This window comes from Globicephala melas, chromosome 6 (genome assembly GCF_963455315.2).
Source record: "Globicephala melas chromosome 6, mGloMel1.2, whole genome shotgun sequence".
NCBI lineage: Eukaryota > Metazoa > Chordata > Mammalia > Artiodactyla > Delphinidae > Globicephala > Globicephala melas.
The window spans coordinates 55,225,652-55,245,301 of NC_083319.1; the positions used below are offsets into that span (position 1 = coordinate 55,225,652).

Consider the following 19,650-nt stretch of genomic DNA (forward strand, 5'->3'; position numbering starts at 1 on the left):
TAAATTAGACTTTATAAAAAAAAGAACCTTTGTTCTATGAAAGACACTGTTAAGAGAATGAACACAGCAAATCATAAAGTTGTACACCTTAAATGTATGCAATTTTTAATTGTCAGTTATATTTCAATAAAGCTGGGTGGGGGGAAAGAGACTGAAGAATCTTACATACTAGGAAAAAATAATTGCAGATCACATAGCCAACATGTCTGCACTTGTATCCAGAACATAATAAGAACTTTCAAAACTCAGTAGTGAGAAAACAAATAATCCAACTTTAATAAGTCACTTCATCAAAGAGGTTGTCAAGTAAACACACAAAAAGATGTTCAGCATTATTAGCCATTAGGGAAATGTAAATTAAAACCACAAGGAGACAAGGAAAAATTTTTTTTTCTGTTTATTTAATTTTGTATCTATGTGAGATGCTGGATGTTCAGTAAACATCTTGTGGTCATCATCTCAATGTATGTAAGTCAAATCGCTGTGCTGTGCACCTGAATCTTATATAGTGCTGTATGTCAATTAAATCTCAATAAAACAAGGATAAATTACGAAAAAACACAAGATGCCACTACATGCTTATTAGAATGACTAAAATAAAAAAATCCAGTACTGAGTGCTGGTGAAGATGTGGAGCAACTGGTCCTCTTAAACCTTGCTGGTGGGGATGTAAAATGGTACAACCACTCTAAAAAACAGTTTGGCCGTTTCTTAGAAGTTAAATATACACTTACCATATGACCCAGCAATCCTACTCCTGGGTGTAGACCCTAGAAAGAGAAAAACTTATGTTCACACAAAAACTTATACACAGATGTTTATAGCAGCTCTAGTCATAATCACCCAAAACAGGAAGCAACCCAGATGTCCTTCAGTGAATGAAAAGATAAATACTGTCCACCTATAAGAGGTGATCCATTCATCAAGAAGAAGGAACATATTATTGATATGCAGAAAACATGGATGAATCTCAAGTGCATCATACTTAGTGAAAGTAACCAGTATTAAAAGGCTACGTAGAGTATGATTCTATGTACAAGACATTCTCAAAAAGAAAAAAACATAGTGGAGGAGAACAAATCAGAGGTTGCCAGAGGTTAGGGACAGGGTGTGTGTGTGTGTGTATCACTGTAAAGGTATAGCATAAGGGAGTTCTTAGGGGTGATAGAACTATTCTCTGTTCATATCCTAATTTTGACGGTGGTTGTAAGAATTTTAACACGTTAAAAATCATAAGACTGTGCATTAAAGTTCAGTCTTATTGTATGATAAATACACTTAAACATACACACACACCTTAAGAGTCTGGCTGGTACAGACAGGCCCAGTGTTTCAGGAGGTGTTCTATGTTTAAATGGTGTGAGGAATTCCTTCTTTCTGGTGTCTTTTCATTCCTGTGAAGAGCAAAGCCTCCAGTGGACTGATGCTGCCCTCCTACGGAGGATATCTGATCTGATTGTTTTTGGTATTTGGGGGCGTGGAAGATAAGGGATCTTCTTAACTCCACACCTGCAGGGCCAGCCAGGGCCTGCCTTGTTACCTGGACACACGTCACATAGAGGAAGTTGGGAAGGCTTTCCAAACACCCTTGAGCTGAGGTGTTTTTGTTTTCGTCTTTTAAAATAAATTTATTTATTTATTTATTTTTGGCTGCGTTAGGTCTTTGTTGCGTGAGGGCTTTCTCTAGTTACTGCGAATGGGGGCCACTCTTCGTTGCAGTGCGCCGGCTTCTCTGTGGTGGCTTCTCTTGTTGCGGAGCACGGACTCTAGCCATGCTAGCTTCAGTAGTTTTGGCACACTGGCTCAGTAGTTGTGGCACATGGGCTCAGTAGTTGTGGCTCGCAGGCTCTAGAGCGCAGGCTCAGTAGTTGTGGTGCACGGGCTTAGTTGCTCTGCAGCATGTGGGATCTTCACAGACCAGGGCTCGAACCTGTGTCCCCTGCATTGGCAGGTGGATTTTTAACCACTGCGCCACCAGGGAAGTCCCTTGAGCTGAGTTTTGAAGTAGCTGAAATGGTAACCAAGTAAAGTCAGAAAGCAGAGGGCCTATGTGCACAGGCTCAGAGACCTGGGCACTGGGGTGGGGCTGGGGGTAGGGCGGACCAAGGAGCTTGCATGCCACCCCGTGATGGGAAACCATTGAAAGGGCTTTAAGCAGGAAAGTAACTCAGCCAGATTTGCATCTCGGAAAGATCGTTCTGGCTTTGATTTGGAGGATGCATTGGAAGAGGCAAGACCAGAAGCAGAGAGAGTATTAGGAAGTTGATGAAATAGTCTTGGTGAGAAATGAGGCCGACCTGAACCAAGGTGGTGGCAGTGAGGATGGCAGGGAGAGAGACAGATTGGAGAGTTGTTTAGACAGTAGAATCAGCAGAACTTGGTGGCTGTTCGATGTGGGCCTGGGATGGGATGCAGAGTTGTCTAGAATGTCCCCAAAGTGTACCACTTTAGACCCAGACTGCTTCGGTATCTCAGCTGTGTCACTTATTTCCTGTGGACCTTGGGCAAGCTACTTTACTTCCTTGTGCCTCAGTCTCTCACCTGAAAATGAAGTCACCTCACAGAGTTGTGAAGATCAGTCAGAGTTAATTTTGCTTAGAACAGTACCTGACCATAGTCTACACAGCCCTCAAAAAATGTCTGCAGTTACAACACAATTTAGGAAGATAGGGAACTCTTCCAGGTATCTATTTCTTTTTTTAAATTAATAAGCCAATTAATTAATTTGGTTGCGCTGGATCTTAGTTGCGGCAGGGAGCCTCCTTGGTTGTGGAATGCGAACTCTTAGTTGCAGCATGCATGTGGGACCTAGTTCCCTGACCAGGGATCGAACCCGGGTCCCCTGCATTGGGAGCTCGGAGTCTTAGCCACTGCACCACCAGGGAACTCCCAGGTATCTATTTCTGTGTAACTAATTACTTCCAAAGTTAGTGGATTAAAATAGCAATCATATTATTATCCCTCGTCGTTCTGAGAATTATTTGGGCTCAGCTAAACAATTCTTACTTGAGGTCACTTTTGTGATTGCAGGGATATGGTGGCTGGGCTGGAGTCAACTGAAGGGCCATCACTCACATGTTTACTGCCTGGAAGACTCAGACAGCTGTTCTCTCTCTCTGTCACTCACTCACTCACTCACTCACTCGCTCTCCCATGTGGTCTCTCCAGCAGGGCAGCTTCAGGGTAGCTGGACTTTTTACATGGTACCTCAGGGCTTCAAAGTGAGTGTCCCAAGAAGAGAAACCATCAAAAGCCACCCCTTTTCTAAGCTAGCCTCAGACTCCATGCAGGCTCATTTCTGCTGTATTTTCTTTATTAAGGTCATTACAAAGACCTACCCAGGTTTAAGGGAAGGGGACAGAGACTCCATCTCCTGATGGGAAGAGTGTCAAATAATGTGTGGACCTATTTTAAAACCACCAGCTAACCCAGGAGGAAAAGTCAGAAGTCTTCTGGGAGAAGGAAAGATAGGTTTATTTTTAGTATGTTGGGTCCCATGTTGAGTTATATATATCTAGGTAGAGATTGCCTGAAGACCTGGAACTTGGGAGACAGAATGAGGCAGGAGATAGAAGTGGAAACTGAATCTATAAGAGCAGATAAGATTACCCTAGGAGAGTGGACAGCCCATGAAGAGGTCAGAATACAAACTCCTTGGCAAACACCAGTATCAGTGTGGAGGGGAATGTCCAGAGGTGGGGAGATGGAGAGCTTACTCAGCCTGGCTAGGTTCCTCCAGACATCCATCCGGTTTCACTCGTAGGATGTTGCAGTCTGAGAATTCTTTCTCTGGGTCCTAGCATCCTCTTGGTAAAGAGTTATCTTTTCAGCCAGAATGGACTCTTGGACCCACGTTGAGCATCCTCTCCCCCTCTCCCACCAGGCTGCTACTGTCAGAATCTCCTGCCCTTCCTGGAAGGCCAGGCGGTGCGTGCAGGAAGCACAGCATTCTGATTGCTTCTTTCCTGTACATTTTCAGTATGGGGCAAGGAATTAGATCCTCCTCCCTCCTTCCAGTCAGGTGTTTTCCCTGAACTGAAAGATTACTTGAGCAAGTTGTTAGGAAAGTCACTTCTCTTCAGCCACCTAAAAATGTTTTTTTCTGAATTCAAGCCACGTCCCTGTGACTGGCCTTCAGTTCCAGATCCTTTTAGAGAACCGCTCTGGTACTAGGGCTAGCCTGGTTCCTCTTTGGAGTTGCCACAAGGAAAAAGGAAGTGACTTGCGATTCCACAAAAGAGCCAGGTTCCAAATCAGATGTGTCTGACTTCAGAGCTGAGCCCTTCACCCCAGGCAGCCTTCTAAAGACACCACTGTACACCTACCCTGAATGGCCTGAACATTTGGACAGTTTCCTACGTATCTCAGCCCCTACATACCTCAGCCAGCTTTATCTCCAATCCAGGCCCACCCCTATGCAAACATGTTCAATGGCTTCTCGTTATCTCTACTAATAGCTAATCTTGGTATATTACGTTATAGTGTAACACATGGTTTCTCTTGTTTAATCTGCACAATGACCCAGTTATCGGAAGGGACCTACGCTTAGGGAAGTATAAATTCTCCTCGCTGGCATTCTAGGCCTTTCATTGTGTGCCCCAACTTAGGTTTCTGTCTCAGTTCTCTAAACCACGCCTCGAGCACCAGCCAAACCACTGGCCAAACACATCCTTGTAACCTCTTCATGGAAGGAGCTGCACTTTGGGGTCTGACAGACCTGGTCTCAAGGCTGGCCATATGACCATGGGCAAGTTTTCTAACCTTTCTTGTACGTATTCATTGTGCTACATGATTTTATATAAGGTACTTGAGCATCCTTGGATTTTGGTATATGCAGGGGCTCCTGGAATCACTCCCCTGTGGTTAAGTAATGCAGGGACAACTGTACATTGTAGAATAAAGGCTTGTTAGGTTAGATGACTGTAAAGGTGCTTAGGACAGAGGCACTTGATGAGTGTTTCTTCTTCCCCTGACTCCTCTGTCTTTGGCTGTTTCTCCCACTTTCCTTCTTCTTCAATAATACCTGCCTTTTGAATTCCTATTCTATTATGGAAGGTGCATCGGAACCTCTCCCTTTCTTAATCTAGCCTAATGGGAATTTCAAGAAAGTCTTGAATTCCTACAAACTCTGGGGTGGCGTCCTCTGTAGACTCGCAAGCGCTTCTGACTATCATTATTGTGCATGTCCTGTCCTGCCTTCTAGAATGTAGGCTCTTGATGGCAGGGGCAGCATCCTCTCTTTGGCCTCTCTTCCTGTGTTACGTGCAAGAAGTTAGATAACACTTGCAGGATTCACTCAAGAACATGGGAGGCTGTATGAGGTCATCATGATCATTTCCTGGTCCCTGTGGTGTTTGCTTTCTTTTGAACACAGCAGCTTTCCCTCTTGTGTTTTATCATGTTCCTATACTGTCTTCAGTGGGAAAACCAGAATAAAAGATGACAGCTCAACAGGAAGTTGGCTTGCAGAAGTATTTAGTGTGACCTCACAGAGCTTAACAATTGTTTTTAAGCTTTCATTAACATTTAAAAATTGAGTGGTTTCACACAGTGACCCAGATTCTTAGTTTCTCTGTAAAAAATTCAGAAGATGAGGCCACCCTGGACCCTCACTTCCATGTGACACTGCTTGGCTGGAGCTGTCAGGACCACCACAGGCCCCTCAGGCCTGTTTCTCACACTTCTGCCCGGACTTCTGGCCTTGGACATTTACAACCTTTGCTGTAAACTGTGAAAAATCATTAAAATATATTTCAACTCTATAATTAAGAATGGTGGACTTCCCTGGTGGTGTGCAGTGGTTAAGAATCCGCCTGCCAATGCAGGCGACATGGGTTCAAGCCCTGGTCGGGGAAGATCCCACATGCCACGGAGCAACTAAGCCCTTGAGCCACAAAAAAGCTTTCTGTCAAGTTTTCATTACTAAATATAGTAACCTATTCATTGTGCTTGTCACCTTTGATTGCTTTTAAATGATTCCTCTTGGTGACTTTTATGTCTCCCATAAAAACCCATATCCAAGGCTTCCCTGGTGGCGCAGTGGTTAAGAATCCACCTGCTAATGCAGGAAAATAAAAGGAAGCTAAAGATAAGGTTACTACACAAATGTATCTTATGTGGTTCATCTATTTGGTCTACTAGTGGGCATGAGAAGTATACCAGAATTGAAATGAAAACTCTAGTATTGATTATAATTCACATCTCTTTTCATTTGCCCTAGCATTCTTAACTGTACCCAAATAACTCTAAGTTTTCACATACTAGTTATTTGAATTTGTGAATTAACATATCCAGTGATATCCTCCTTGAATCTTCCTGTCCTCTAGTCATTTTACTCCCAATTAGCATGTCATCCATCAGAGGTTGATGAAGAAAAAAAAGATGTGTGAGTCATCCCAACCCAATTTCTTTCTCGGTTAATAAAAGGTAGTAGGGAGTGAGGATTCCTGGGGATGGGGGGGAGTAAGCCAATTAGATGTTATTAGAACCATTTGGAAGAGGATAAAGAAGAAATATTTATTGATAGAATTTGTGATTTTTAGTTGTCAGAGTCATCACAAGTGAAGAAGTTCATATTAACATTAAGGCAAGCTTTCAGAGAACGTATGTTTCTTGATATGGAACATTTCCTTGCTATATATAAAATAGATAACCAACAATGACCTACGGTATAGCACAGGGAACTATACTCAATGTCTTCTAATAATCTATAAGGGAAAAAAAGAATCTGAAAAAGAATATATATATATATATATATATATATATATATATATATATATATATAACTGAATCACTGTGCTGTACACCTGAAACTAACACAACATTGTAAATCAACTATACTTCAATTAAAAAAGAGAAGAGTATTTCTAAAATTATTATTAAAAGAATATGAGAAAAATACAAACTGATATGTAAACTATAAAATATGTAAAATATCTATAGGTAGACAGAATAAAAGTGGTGTGTAAAAACAATAGTTATATTGGGTTGACGAAGATGAACTTTTTTTTCCTTCTCACAGTATTCTTAGATGTTTTGTCATGATAATAAATATAATTGAAGGGGAAGAAAAGAAATGAAAACAAAAGCTTTCACACGAACTATACTTTTTCCAGATTTGCTGAATAACGTGTACTTGTACTCTTTACCTTTTAAAATGTGATTTGTTTTTTAAGTCTTAACATTTACAGACTCATGGGAGATCATCAAAATTGTTTTTCTTGCCACTAAAATTTGCACTGGGGGTGGTATTTTTCCGTAGAAATTTATACAGAAGAACTCAATGTTGTTCCTTTCTTCTTTCCAATTCTTGTTTTTCTTAGGGATTGCCATAGGCGTTTTGGTTCGAGAATACAGCAAGCTCTCCAACCTGGAGAAATTCTACTTTTCCTTTCCTGGAGAAATTCTAATGAGAATGCTGAAACTCATCGTTTTACCATTAATTCTATCCAGCATGATTACAGGTACCTTGAGAAAACTGACATTCTCCATGATTATTTAAGGAGCCATCCCATCACCTGAGTTGTTCTTTTCTTATTATGGAAAAAGTCAAAATGCACTTGATGCATCACACACACACACAAACACAGACACACAAAACACCCCTCACTTGGAAAGTGTACATTTGCTTGAGTGAAATATTTCATTATTCACAAAGTGGCATTGCTTTGTGGCATTGCTCTGCCTGTAGCACTGTCCACCGCAGCTCAGATCTTCATTTGACCAGCCGTATAATGTCTTATGAGGAAGGAAAAAAAAAGGCATATTTGGTCAATGAGATGTCAGCCAGTGTCCTCAGGGAAAATGTGGTTGTCAGTCTTGATCATGTTTTCAGTAGTTTACTCGTTTGTTTCTCAGCTGTATCCTGCCCCCTACCCTGTCAGCGGCAGCCTGCAGAGTCCTATGTCCCCTCTTCTCACTCACATCCACTTCTCCACAGAACTCAGAACTTGCTACATACTTGCCTTGGAAATTTGCCCAGGGGACCAGCAGTCACATGCTGTGGAAAAGGTTTAATGATGGCTTGGCACCATATTTTAAAAACCTGGTTTTCTTAAATCTGAACTTGTGATGCAGTTGAATTTGGAAATGATTTTTTCCTTATAGATCATTATATTGCAGGGTCTCTTTAAAGAACAAGCGCCTTGATGTAGATAGAGATTAATTTGGCTTACAAAAATGTCATTTGTCTGGGTATGGTAAGCTTCTCTGTGCATTCCATAGTTTCTTGTCCTTATCTTCATTCTGGCAGTAGGTAAAATGTGGCAATCACTAGTGTTGCCAGCTTGAAAATCATGGTTTTATACAACCAGGCAATTAGAGTTCTCGACATGGCCTCTTCTAGAACATTTTTCTCTGCTGCCACTAAAGAGACCTAGGACTGATCTATGTAGAGTACTGGACATTGGCTGGGTTAAGGGAGGGTGGGTGTCAGGATCTTCTGCGTTCAGCAATGCATTGCTTGAGCTGTGGATTTGGCCATTGACCTTTTGAAGTGCCAAACTCCAATCAGACTAGAGTCCCTTGGGTGTTGGTGTTCTTGGCCTATTACAAACCTAAAGAGAGTATAATTATGTTTTGAAATGACTGGCTTCTTTTAGGCCCTGCAGCCAGAGGGCCAAATCAGCAGACCAGTCATTTGTACCATATAATGTTTGTTTATTTGTAGAAGTGATTGTAAGCATTTAAAATTTGGAAGACTTCATGTAAGCATCCAGATTTCTGGCTTCCTCTGAAAAAAAAAATAAGATCAGGAAACATTGGAGCCATGTTCCCACACACCAACAGTGGTTTGGAGCTGAGAAACAGCTACTCTGTTTACTTGGAGCAAATGCATTTGAGGATGCCACAGTCCCCACCACTCCCTATTGCCTAATACCTCATCTACTTCACTCATTTACATTACCTGCCTTTCCCTGTAGACACTGCCATTACAACCCCTTAGAATTTTCTCCATATTGAAGAGTCTTAATCTCTTCTTAGGCTCCTTTGAGAACATGATGAAAGCTTTGGACTCTCTCCCAAGAAAAGTGTTCACAATTGTACATATATACTGTATTTTACATGCGATTGCACGAAGTTCATAAACTACTTAGTGATTGATACTTACGTCTATAGACTAGTTGTAGGATGTTTGAAAATATATACTGCTCTTGGTATTCAATAACTAGTGAGATTTTTGCAGTCTGGCTGTTTTGGGTGCTAGCTCAGCCTTGCAACCCTCAGCATTCCATTCACATAGCCTAGCTGCTTTTTGAAGGTGTAGCACAGGTCTGGAAATTTCTACAATTTTCCTTCACCAAATCCCCAGCAGTTAAACAGGAGTTAGAAAGCAGAACAACTACCCATTCTTTTGACATAAAGTGATAAAATGATCAAAGATTCAAGGGACATGAACAAAGCAGAATGGAAACGATGATGCTATATTTGTGTTTTAAATTGTCAGATTAAAAGGAAAAAATAATAACAATATGAAGGCAAGGTTATGGGGAAATGGGCTCATTCATTCACTTTCAGTTACTGTATAATTGGAACAAACTTTCTGGGGGCAGTTTGGAGCACGTTCTGACCTTTCCACGTAGTATTTCTACTTTGATGAATTTACCGCAAAGAAATAACCAGAGATATGTTCAAAGATTTAGGTACAAGGATGTTCATGGTAACATTTTTTTAATAATGGTGATAAATTATAAGCTGTCTAAATGTATGTTATACCTGTAAGTTAGGATTCTATGCAACTATTAAACACTTTGTTTTGGAAACATAGTTAATGAAGGTGGAAATGTTCCTGATACAATATAAAGTAGAAGGATAAAACAAATTAAACAACAAGATATTGTGTACAATCCAAATTTTATTAAAATGTATATACATTTTAAGAGTTGGGATCAAAACCAAATGGCTAACAATGATTAGATCCTGATACTAAGAAAAAGTGATTCACTGAGCTTTCTTTGCATTTTCAAGGCAAACACACGTTAGTTTTGTTTTGTATTTTCTTTCTTCCTTCCCTTCCTTCCTCTCTCTCTCTCCCTTCCCTCCCTCCCTCCCTCCTTCCCTCCCTCTCTCCCTCCCTCCCTCTCTTCCTTCCTTCCTTCCAGAGGAAGAAAGTAGGATGGATTCTGCTCTGTGCTCCTCCAGCCTTCCCTCTGGTAGTTTCCCTCCCACTCTCCTCCCCAGCTCTGCTCCCTGTTCCTGCAGCTCAGCACCACCTTCACCTGGTGTGTGGTCCTTCCCCCAAACCCTGCAGTGGTCCTCAGCCTCCCCACCCAGCACAGAACCAGGAGAGTAAAGCAGAAGATGGCTATGGAAAATACACAGGAAGAACAGTTTTCAAGTTTTGAAAGCCTTTATAAATCCAGCAGGTCAAGAGCTTATTTTATACATTTATTAGGACAAAGGAGAATACATGTTGGAAGTGGGAGAGAGTTGAGTGAGTGCCCTAAGGATACATAAATTAGTGGTAGAGACAAGCAAAACTGAGACCTAAGACTAATGATCTGTGCTTATGCATAATCTTGCATAACACGTAGGAAAAAATCCTCTGCCATCAAAGCCTCTGCTGATGTAAAACTACTTACTTTATAGCTGTTTTAACAGGAAGAATATCTCTTTATGTGATGATGAGGATCAGATGTCACATTAATCAGGGAAATTTGAATATACAATGGTTATGAGATGGTATCAAGAAATTGTTGATAATTTTGTTAGCGGTGATAATGGCATTTAGTTACGTAAGAAAATGCTCTTTTATCAAAAGTGTGTGGAATTATGTAGGGATGAAATGACATAATGTCTGGAATTTGCTTTAAAACAGAAAAAAGAAGGACTTCTCTGGTGGCACAGTGGTTAAGAATCCACCTGCCAATGCAGGGGACATGGGTTCGAGCCCTGGTCCAGGAAGATCCCACATGCCACGGAGCAACTAAGCCAGTGCGCCACAACTACTGAGCCTGTGCTCTAGAGCCCGCAAACCACAACTACTGAGCCCATGTGCCACAACTACCGAAGCCCATGCACCTAGAGCCTGTGCTCCCCAACAAGAGAAACCACCGCAATGAGAAGCCTGCACACAGCAAAGAAGAGTAGCCCCCTGCTTGCTGCAACTAGAGAAAGCCGGCACACAGCAACGAAGATGCAATGCAGCCAAAACTAAAAAATAAAATAAAATAAATTAATTAAAAAGAAAAGAGAGAGAGGAGGCACAATAGACATAATCTCAAGGCATTTTCAGAGGCGGATAGTGTGGGCACCAACAGAATCCTACCCTTAATTTACATCCTGAGGGACACACTCGTGCCATGTGCAGAATATCAGTGCTTAGGCTCTGTTAACATTAGGGTCTGTAAGCTGTATTTATATCACACCACCAGGGAAATAGCAGGGGAAATGGCTTTTGGCCATGCCTGAGAATTGTGGCTCTGGAAAATCCTGGCTCATTCTTATCAGCCAGTGAGTTTAAATTCAGGTCACATTTTCTTTGATATACAAATTATAATGACTGGAGCCTCCAGCACAGGAATGGAGCAGCTCCTTGGCGCCTGCTCCAAGAAATTCCCTGAGCATCTTTCCAGAATGCTGTCTTACTCCCCTGATGCAGAAGCTGCAATGACAACCATCTGATCTCACCTCCAGGGGCAAAGGTTTTCCATTACTGGTTTAACGAAGGCTTTGATTTAAACAGTATTTATGAAGCAACAGCCAGTTTTTATTAAGGCTTAGATATAAACAGTATTTATTAGAATATATGTGTGAGTAGGTTTCCTTTCAAGCAGGGATCTGGAAGCTTTTATTGTAAAGGGCCAGATAGTGAATATTTTAGGCTTTTGAGCCATACTGTCCCTACCCAACTATCCAACTGGTTATCACAGAAGGGCAGCAGTCAGTAATATGTAAGTGATTGGGCCTGGCTGCGTTGCCAATAAAATGTTTATTTACAAAAATCATAGGAGACCAGCTGGCAGCTGACCTCTGGCGAGATAAATTTAAGACTAGATTCTAACTCTCAAGATACAGTCTAATTGGGATGGAATCTGAGTGACAAACCAACACACCAAGCAAATACTACTCATAAGAAGTGAAGACACACAAGAATGAAGGATGGAGCAGATAAAGTGAAGTATCAAGGTATTTGGAGACTCCTATTTTTATTTTTATTTTTGTTTAATATTTTTTAAAATTTATTTTATTTTTGTCTGCGTTGGGTCTTTGTTGCCACGCAAGGGCTTTCTCTAGTTGCGGTGAGCGGGGGCTACTCTTCGTTGCAGTGCACAGGCTTACTGCGGTGGCTTCTCTTGTTGCGGAGCACGGGCTCTAGGCGCGTGGGCTCAGTAGTTGTGGCTTGCAGGCTCTAGAGCGCAGGCTCAGTAATTGTGGCGCACAGGCTTAGCTGCTCTGCGGCATGTGAGATCTTCCCAGACTAGGGCTTGAACCAGTGTCTCCTGCACTGGCAGGCGGATTCTTAACCACTGTGCCACCAGGGAAGCCCAAGATCCCTATTTTTAAATTCAGAGTTTGCAGGTGGTGACATACTGGGATCAGCTAGGCTGGAGAGGGCATTTTTTTTAAGGATACGTTTTCATTTACTCATAATCGGCTGTGTACCGGGAAGCTGTCCCACACCCTCCAGTGGAAAGAATCATGGCATGTGCCTCCCTGAAACAGGTTCAGTTTAATTCAGAAAACACTGGTTAACTGTGTGAAAACAAACTAACCCTGTGAGAGGCTGAAGTTCCTACCATCCACCTGGTCATGGATCCCAGGTCTTCTGCTAGCCACGCAAGTCCATGAGTCCCCGTGTTGGCCAGAAGGTATAAGAGTTGAAGACTCACATATCACTTGGCTGTACAGCTTGCTGTTAGGTAACTAAGAGCATCCAATATCAGCTTCATCTATGGGGGAAAGTATGCATGCTTTTCTTGAAACATTGGTGGCTTTTTTATATAGTTTAGTCTCTACGAAAATTGCCACTTCAAGATGGATTATAAATTTAAAACTTACTGCTGGAGCTTAAAATCACACAGGCTGAGAATGAACATCTTACCTCATTTGCACCATCTGGAACCACTGGACTCTGCCTGCATTTCAAGAAGTGCCTCCTTTCTCTTTTCCCAGATTTGTTTGGGAACCAAGAAAATAAGATGGCCTAAAGAGCTTTGCACACATGAATTAAACACTCCCCTAAGACCAACAAGAAACTTTTGTCGTGTTAGAACACAGTTATTGAAGCCAGAGGACTTATTATATTAACTGGGTTTCTACAACGTGTTTTCTCCAAAGAAGGAAGGGGTACATTGTATACATAAGGAATGGAGTTCCCATAATGAATGTGCCACTGGCCACAGTAATAAAGAGAAAAGCAGGAAGAGTATTCCCTGCTTCAGTCTCTGACATAGTGAAGCCCAGAGAGTCCACCCTGAATGAGCTTTCCTTTTGCCTAAACCAGTGCTGCTAGACTGGTTCACAGCTCTGTTCAACTGAGTTAACCTGGTTTTGTTTCTTAAAAAAAAAAAAAAAAAAAAAAAAGGAGTGAGCCTCATATACTTGAGTCACTTTTCCACAATTGCCTCAATTGCCTCTCTTTGTCAACCTAATGTGAAAGCAAGTAGGTTTTGCCATTTCTTTGGGACTTCATTCTTTATGAGGGCTTCCATGTCCTGTAAAACTTGTGTTAAATAAATGTGTATACTTTTCTCCTGTTAAAAAAAATAGAAAAAATGAGTGCGAAATCATGCGAGGATTCTAAGGAACCTCCTTTGTGGAGTACATGGATCTGGGAAACGACATTCATTCATTCATTCATTTCATCTTCAATGTCCCAGGCTCTGTGCTGGGCATACAAGATATAAAGAGAAGTCCTGTCCCTCAAGAAAGGGAAACTACATTGCAATGCTATGTGATAAGTGCTTTGTGGGAATGAGGACGGGGAAGGGACATTGGGTGGAGTTTTGAAGAAGAGATAGGAATCAGATGAAGTGAGGCAGGCATTCCAGGCAGAAGAAAATAGCAGAAGGCATGGCATCTTGGGAGGACAGTGAGACTTGGACTGGAATGCTGCAAACCTGGGGAGGAGGCATGAGAATGGAAGGCTGAGGGCATGGCTTCATGTGATTTGTGCACCTTCCTGGGAGGTCACACGAAGCAAGTTAGAGCAGTGACTCCCACCTGTGTCATTATCTCCAAAGGAACACCCTGAACAAGCGAGGAAGTATTGTTTAAAAGAAAATTCAGCGACAGTCCAAGATGGTAAGGCAGACTTTATTCCATCATGGTAGGTAGAGGTACCACTGCAATGGGATTTTGCAGTGGAGGAAAGAGAGTGGGTTCAACTCCAAATGAATACAACATGAGCCACTGGGAGTTGATAGCCAAGAAACTGAGTAGTGAGAACAGTGGATGGAAGGTTACTGTGAGGAAACGTCGGAGGTAAGCGGGATTCTGCCTAAACTGACCTCTAACAGGATTCTTGCTGGAGACAGGCCAGGTTAATCAGATATCCCCTGAGGGGTGGTGGAGAATGAGGAACCTGATTAGATATGGAGAGTGATCAGATATTGAGGTATGGGGGTTCTGGTTAAACTGATTTAGCAGGGTTCTTGCTAAAACTAGATTTTACAGTGAAGTCCACAGTTAGGCCTAGGAGAAGGTTCAGGAGCCTGACTAAAGTGTGGTCAAGCAAAGAATCTTTGTCAGTATCAATCACAGAGGAACAGGAGAGTCTACTGGTTAAGAGCCAGACTGCCTGGGTTTGCATCCTGGCTCTGCCATTTACTAGCTGTGAAACCTTGAACAATTTACTTAACGCGTCCTCAACTGTAAAATAGGGATAATGATAATACTATGTCATAGTGCCCTGGAAGAGCTATATAATTTCTTAACTTACTCTTTTTTGTCTGATACTATCAGAGGTTTCTAGACAGTCCCAACGTTGGCATCAGAAGCTACAGGGTCAATATTAGAATCAAGCCCACACAGGTGAGTTCACACAGTGCGTTCATTCTGGAAATGAAAATAATAGGAAAAGGCTTGCTCTGCCAGCAGTGTTAAGTTCCTCAGCATACAAACAGCCTCTACCCAGATGCCTGAGCTACCAGCTTTGTAAGGTAAGGAGAAGCAAAGAGAGAGCTCGGTAATAATTAGCTTGCGGTAGAAAGCCAAAAAAGTCTCACTGAGCTGTTAGTTATCCTGATGTCAAAGCACGGACTTTGAAGAGAGCAGCTGAGCTCCTTAGATCCTCTGAGGTGTGTTTAATGCTTATTGAACAAGAAGCCTCCTATAAAAGCTCATTGAATCTTCTGAAAAATTGGCCCAACTACAAATACCGCTGTCCTCTATGATATTAAAAAAAAAAAAAAGTTAAAACAGCACCTGGATTGCTGAAGAACCAGGAGACCAGCCCATTGCTTCTTGACAGATGTTTTGAACATCAAATGTGGACCTGCTGAGAAAGGCTGCAAGTGAGAGCCTTTAGTTCATTTGCTGGGGACCTTTTTTTTTTTTTTTTAACTTCAAAGAATAGTCTGGGAGGTGATAGAACCTATTTCAAGGCAGTTCTTTGTATTAATGTCTCTAAGGAAAATAGATGTCATAAGTGAAGCGTGCACAGAAATATATTTTGCATGCTCCCCTCTGCCTTTTCTCTTTCCCCCTTTTAACATCCCAGGAGTATTAATTCAGTCCCCCCTGAATCAACAGAGTGAGAGCATAGCCAGCCTTGTTTTCTCTGGGGAATGAACTTACTTCTTTATCCTCATGGCAACCCAATGAAAGTAAGTAGGACCTTACCTCTCTATCTTCAGAGATGAGGAAACAGGAGATTGAAGAGAGATTCAGCCAATTTTCCAAGATTACACAGATCATAAGGGCAGCACCTAGGACTGACGCAGAGTCTCGGGCTCCATTCTGGAACCTTCTGCTGCCTGGGCACCAGAGCCTGGGAAGAGGTGCCTGGGGGCAGGCAGCCATACATAGGTTTTCTATTTTACCTTAAGTGCAACGAGAGGCTTATACCTGCATGTGAAGTGGCCTGATTTATGTTTTAAAAAGATCTCTTTAGTGGCCATGTGATGAAGGAATACAGAAGGATTATGGTAGGAGTGAGGGAACGAACGAGTTAACACTTGTGTAGTGCCTTCCATGTGCCCAGTGACACATTTCATATTGATCATTTCATTCAATAATAACGGAGGCTATTGACTGAGTAAAATTTAAGTTCTAGGCGTGCTATAGGTACTGTTTCTGACCCTTACAACAGCTGTACAAGATGGGTTGTTCACTTTGCTCCTCACAATTACACTTTACGAGGTAGAGGCATTTAAAACCTCCATTTTAGGGACTTCCCTCGTGGTGCAGTGGTTAAAAATCCACCTGCCAATGCAGGGGACACGGGTTCGAGCCCTGGTCCGGGAAGACCCCACATGCTGCGGAGGAACTAAGCCCGGGTGCCACAACTACTGAGCCTGCACTCTAGAGCCCACGAAGCACAACTACTGAGCCTGCGTGCCGCAACTACTGAAGCCCACGTGCCTAGAGCCCGTGCTCCACAACAAGAGAAGCCACCACAAGGAGCCTGCGCAACGCAACGAAGGGTAACCCCCACTCGCCGCAACCAGAGAAAGCCCGCGCACAGCAACAAAGACCCAACGCAACCAAAAATAAATAAATTTATTAAAAAAAAAAACACCCTCCATTTTATAGATGTGATCCCAGGGGGTCCCACCGAAGCCCATACTTGTTTCTCCATGTGCCGGTGGCCTCTCTGCTGGTGATGGAGAGACAGGAGTCCTCTGGATAAGAGGATGCCCCAGTGCAATGAGTTTCTTGAATGATGTGTCCATTCACAATTGTGAAGCACCATCAGATGCCAGACCCAAAAATCTTCCAGTAACAGTTAATTCTGATACCTTAATGGCAAGGTGGGGAGAGATCATCATGAAATTTTGTTCTCAGGTGGGTGGTAGCTTAATCAGAGAGCTCTCAGAGGAGTCTTTTGCCCTCAGTTGTTTATCTTTAAAACATACTATTGTTTAGCCCACGCTTCCTTTGCAGTGTTTTCATAAAAAAATTCTAGTAGATTGTTACTGCTTTGGTCAGGAGCCAGCACCCCAGCTCATCCAAGCCTCCTCCGGAGGTGAAAAAACAAGTGTGGTTTCTTAAAGAGCTAGCAGGTGCCCCTAAATTCCAAGGACTACCTCTGTTTCTAGGCCACAGCTCAGCCTTAAAACTATCCCTGTTTTTAAAGGACAATCCTGGACTCACTGGTAACTGGACTTGTTAAAGAAAAGAAATTCGGTGATACTTGTTAAAGATGGTAAGGCAGACTTGACCTAGAACCATAAAGACAAGTGTAGGGACCACTACAATGAGATTTTGCAGTGGAGAAGAGAGACTGGGCTCAACTCTGAATAGAGCATGGAAATGGGAATTTATAGCCAAGGAGCAACGGGGGTGGGGGGCACGGGATGGATAATTATTAAGAGAAAACATCAGGGGTAAGGGGGATTCTGGCTAAACTGACCCAATAAGATTGATGTTGAAGACAGGCCAGAGTAATCAGACATCATCTGGGAGATGGTAGAGGATTAAGAGACCTGATCAGATGTCTAGGATGATCAGATATCAAGGGTAGGGGGTTCTGGCTAAACTGACTTAGCAGGGTTCTTGGTAAAACTGTATTTTGCAAGGAAGTACACAGATGGGCCTAAGAGAAGGTTCAGAAGCCTGACTAAAGTGTGGCCAAGCAAAGAATCTCTGTCAGAATCCGGCACATCTTGATGCTGCCTGCTGCGAGTTGCTTCTGGTCACCTCAGCCTGGTGACACCTCTGGCTCCTCTGAAAGCCCATGGTACCAGGTCTCTGCACCAGTGCTTTACAGAGCATCCAGTTTTTAAAGTGGGTGGGAAAGATCCAGTTTTTTAAATTTCCAATCTGCATGGATCAGTAATCTTTGTAAACTATAATAGAAATGAATTACTAGGAAGAAGATATAAAAAACAAAGACACACAAAACACTTGCCCGACTTTTTATTATTACATTCAACAGACATAAAATTCTGTTCAATTGCTATAAACTTTCAAACACTTACCTTTGATTTCTGTGCAGATCCTGTCGCACCTGCTTTGCAGTGTATTAGTGCACAGTTCCCTCTCATTTGTCAGTTGCTAAAGGGCAGGTGTTAGCTTCCAGAAGAATTGAGTTTTGGGAGTGGACCGTAAGGAGAGGCGGTCCTCTAGACTTCACCAGGCATGAGGCGTGGCCTGAAAGCCAGGAATCCAGGAGGCTCTTTAGAGTAAAACCCACCATGCTATGGTGATGTTTCACCTGTAAGAGTTTTAAATTTTTAAAATTATTTTTAATTGTGGTTAAAGTACACATAACATAAAATTTACCTTTTTTTTTTTTTTTTTTTTTTTTTGGCCATGTCCTGTGGCATATGGCATCTTAGTTCCTCGACCAGGGATCGAACCTGCACCCCCTGCTTTGGAAGCGCAGAGTCTTAACCACTGGACCGCTAGCGAAGTCCTAAAATTTACCATCTTAACCATTTTTTAGTGTATAATTCAGTGGCATTAAGTACATTCACATTGTTGCATAACCATCACCACCACTCATCTCCAGAACTCTTCATCTTGCAAACTGAAACTCTGTACTCATAAATAGCTCCCCATTCTCCTTTATCAAGGGGGCCATATTCTCAACCACTGTCTCATACTAGCCCCATGCATGTGCTACAAAATCTAGTCCAGCGCTGCCCAGTAGACCTTCCTGTGATGATGGAATTGTTCTCTATTTTTGCTGTCCACTGCAGTAGCCACCAGCTACATGTAAGAGAGCACTTGAAAAGCCCTGTCTTCGGAGTCCAAGGTCTGGATTAAGTTACCATTTGCAGGACAACATCCATTGAGCTAGACCACACATTCTCAACAGGAGCAATATGGCCTCAAGGCAGCAAAAGCTGGTTCCTAGGGTGGAGGGGGGACTTACTCTTCTCATGTAAAGAGCACTTATATACATTTAGTACGTGAACAGATGAACAGTTTGTGCTATTAAAATTTCATGGGATGGCTATGAGGAAAAAATATCTAAGACTGGAGGAGGGGCGAGTGGGGTGGAGCACACAATAATGAAAAAAAAAGAAAAACACTAAGATGCTAAATATGTTCTCACATGGAGGTCTGTTATGGGTGAAAAGTATTTTTGTTGGCCGCTCTGGGAACCATACCAAACTGCCCTGTATGAGTGGTTTTTAAGATTACCTGCCAAGTTCCTAATCTCTTACACAGGAGTGGATCTTTGAAATGGGCTCCCTTTGTAAGGAGAGGAATACCAATAAGAAGTGCAGTTTTTTCTGTCACATGGAAAGCATCGAGTACAAAATTCGTAAAGCATCTTATTTAATACACAGAGGATCCAGAAAAGAATAAGCCTCTGGCCTTAGAGCACTATGGTCAGCATGGTGATGGAAAAGCACACCAAGAGGTGATGGCTGATCAGGTTTACCATTATCCTCTCCACCGCCCCTGTGCTATCAAGGTACAGGTTGCACTGAATTTCTTTTTTTAATACATTTATTTATTTATTTATTTTTGGCTGCATTGGGTCTTCGTTTCTGCACGCAGGCTTTCTCTAGTTGCGGCGAGCGGGGGCTACTC

General features: G+C 42.3%; 1 protein-coding gene across 1 annotated transcript in view; it reads left to right on the forward strand.

The window, feature by feature from the left end:
• The window catches only part of SLC1A1 (solute carrier family 1 member 1), a 62,606-nt gene that overhangs the window by 17,228 nt on the left and 25,728 nt on the right, over positions 1 to 19,650 (forward strand). Inside the window, exon 2 of the mRNA XM_030877094.2 lies at positions 7,323 to 7,463. Coding sequence (XP_030732954.1) covers positions 7,323 to 7,463 — 141 coding nt within the window. The remainder of the gene's footprint in view (positions 1 to 7,322; positions 7,464 to 19,650) is intronic.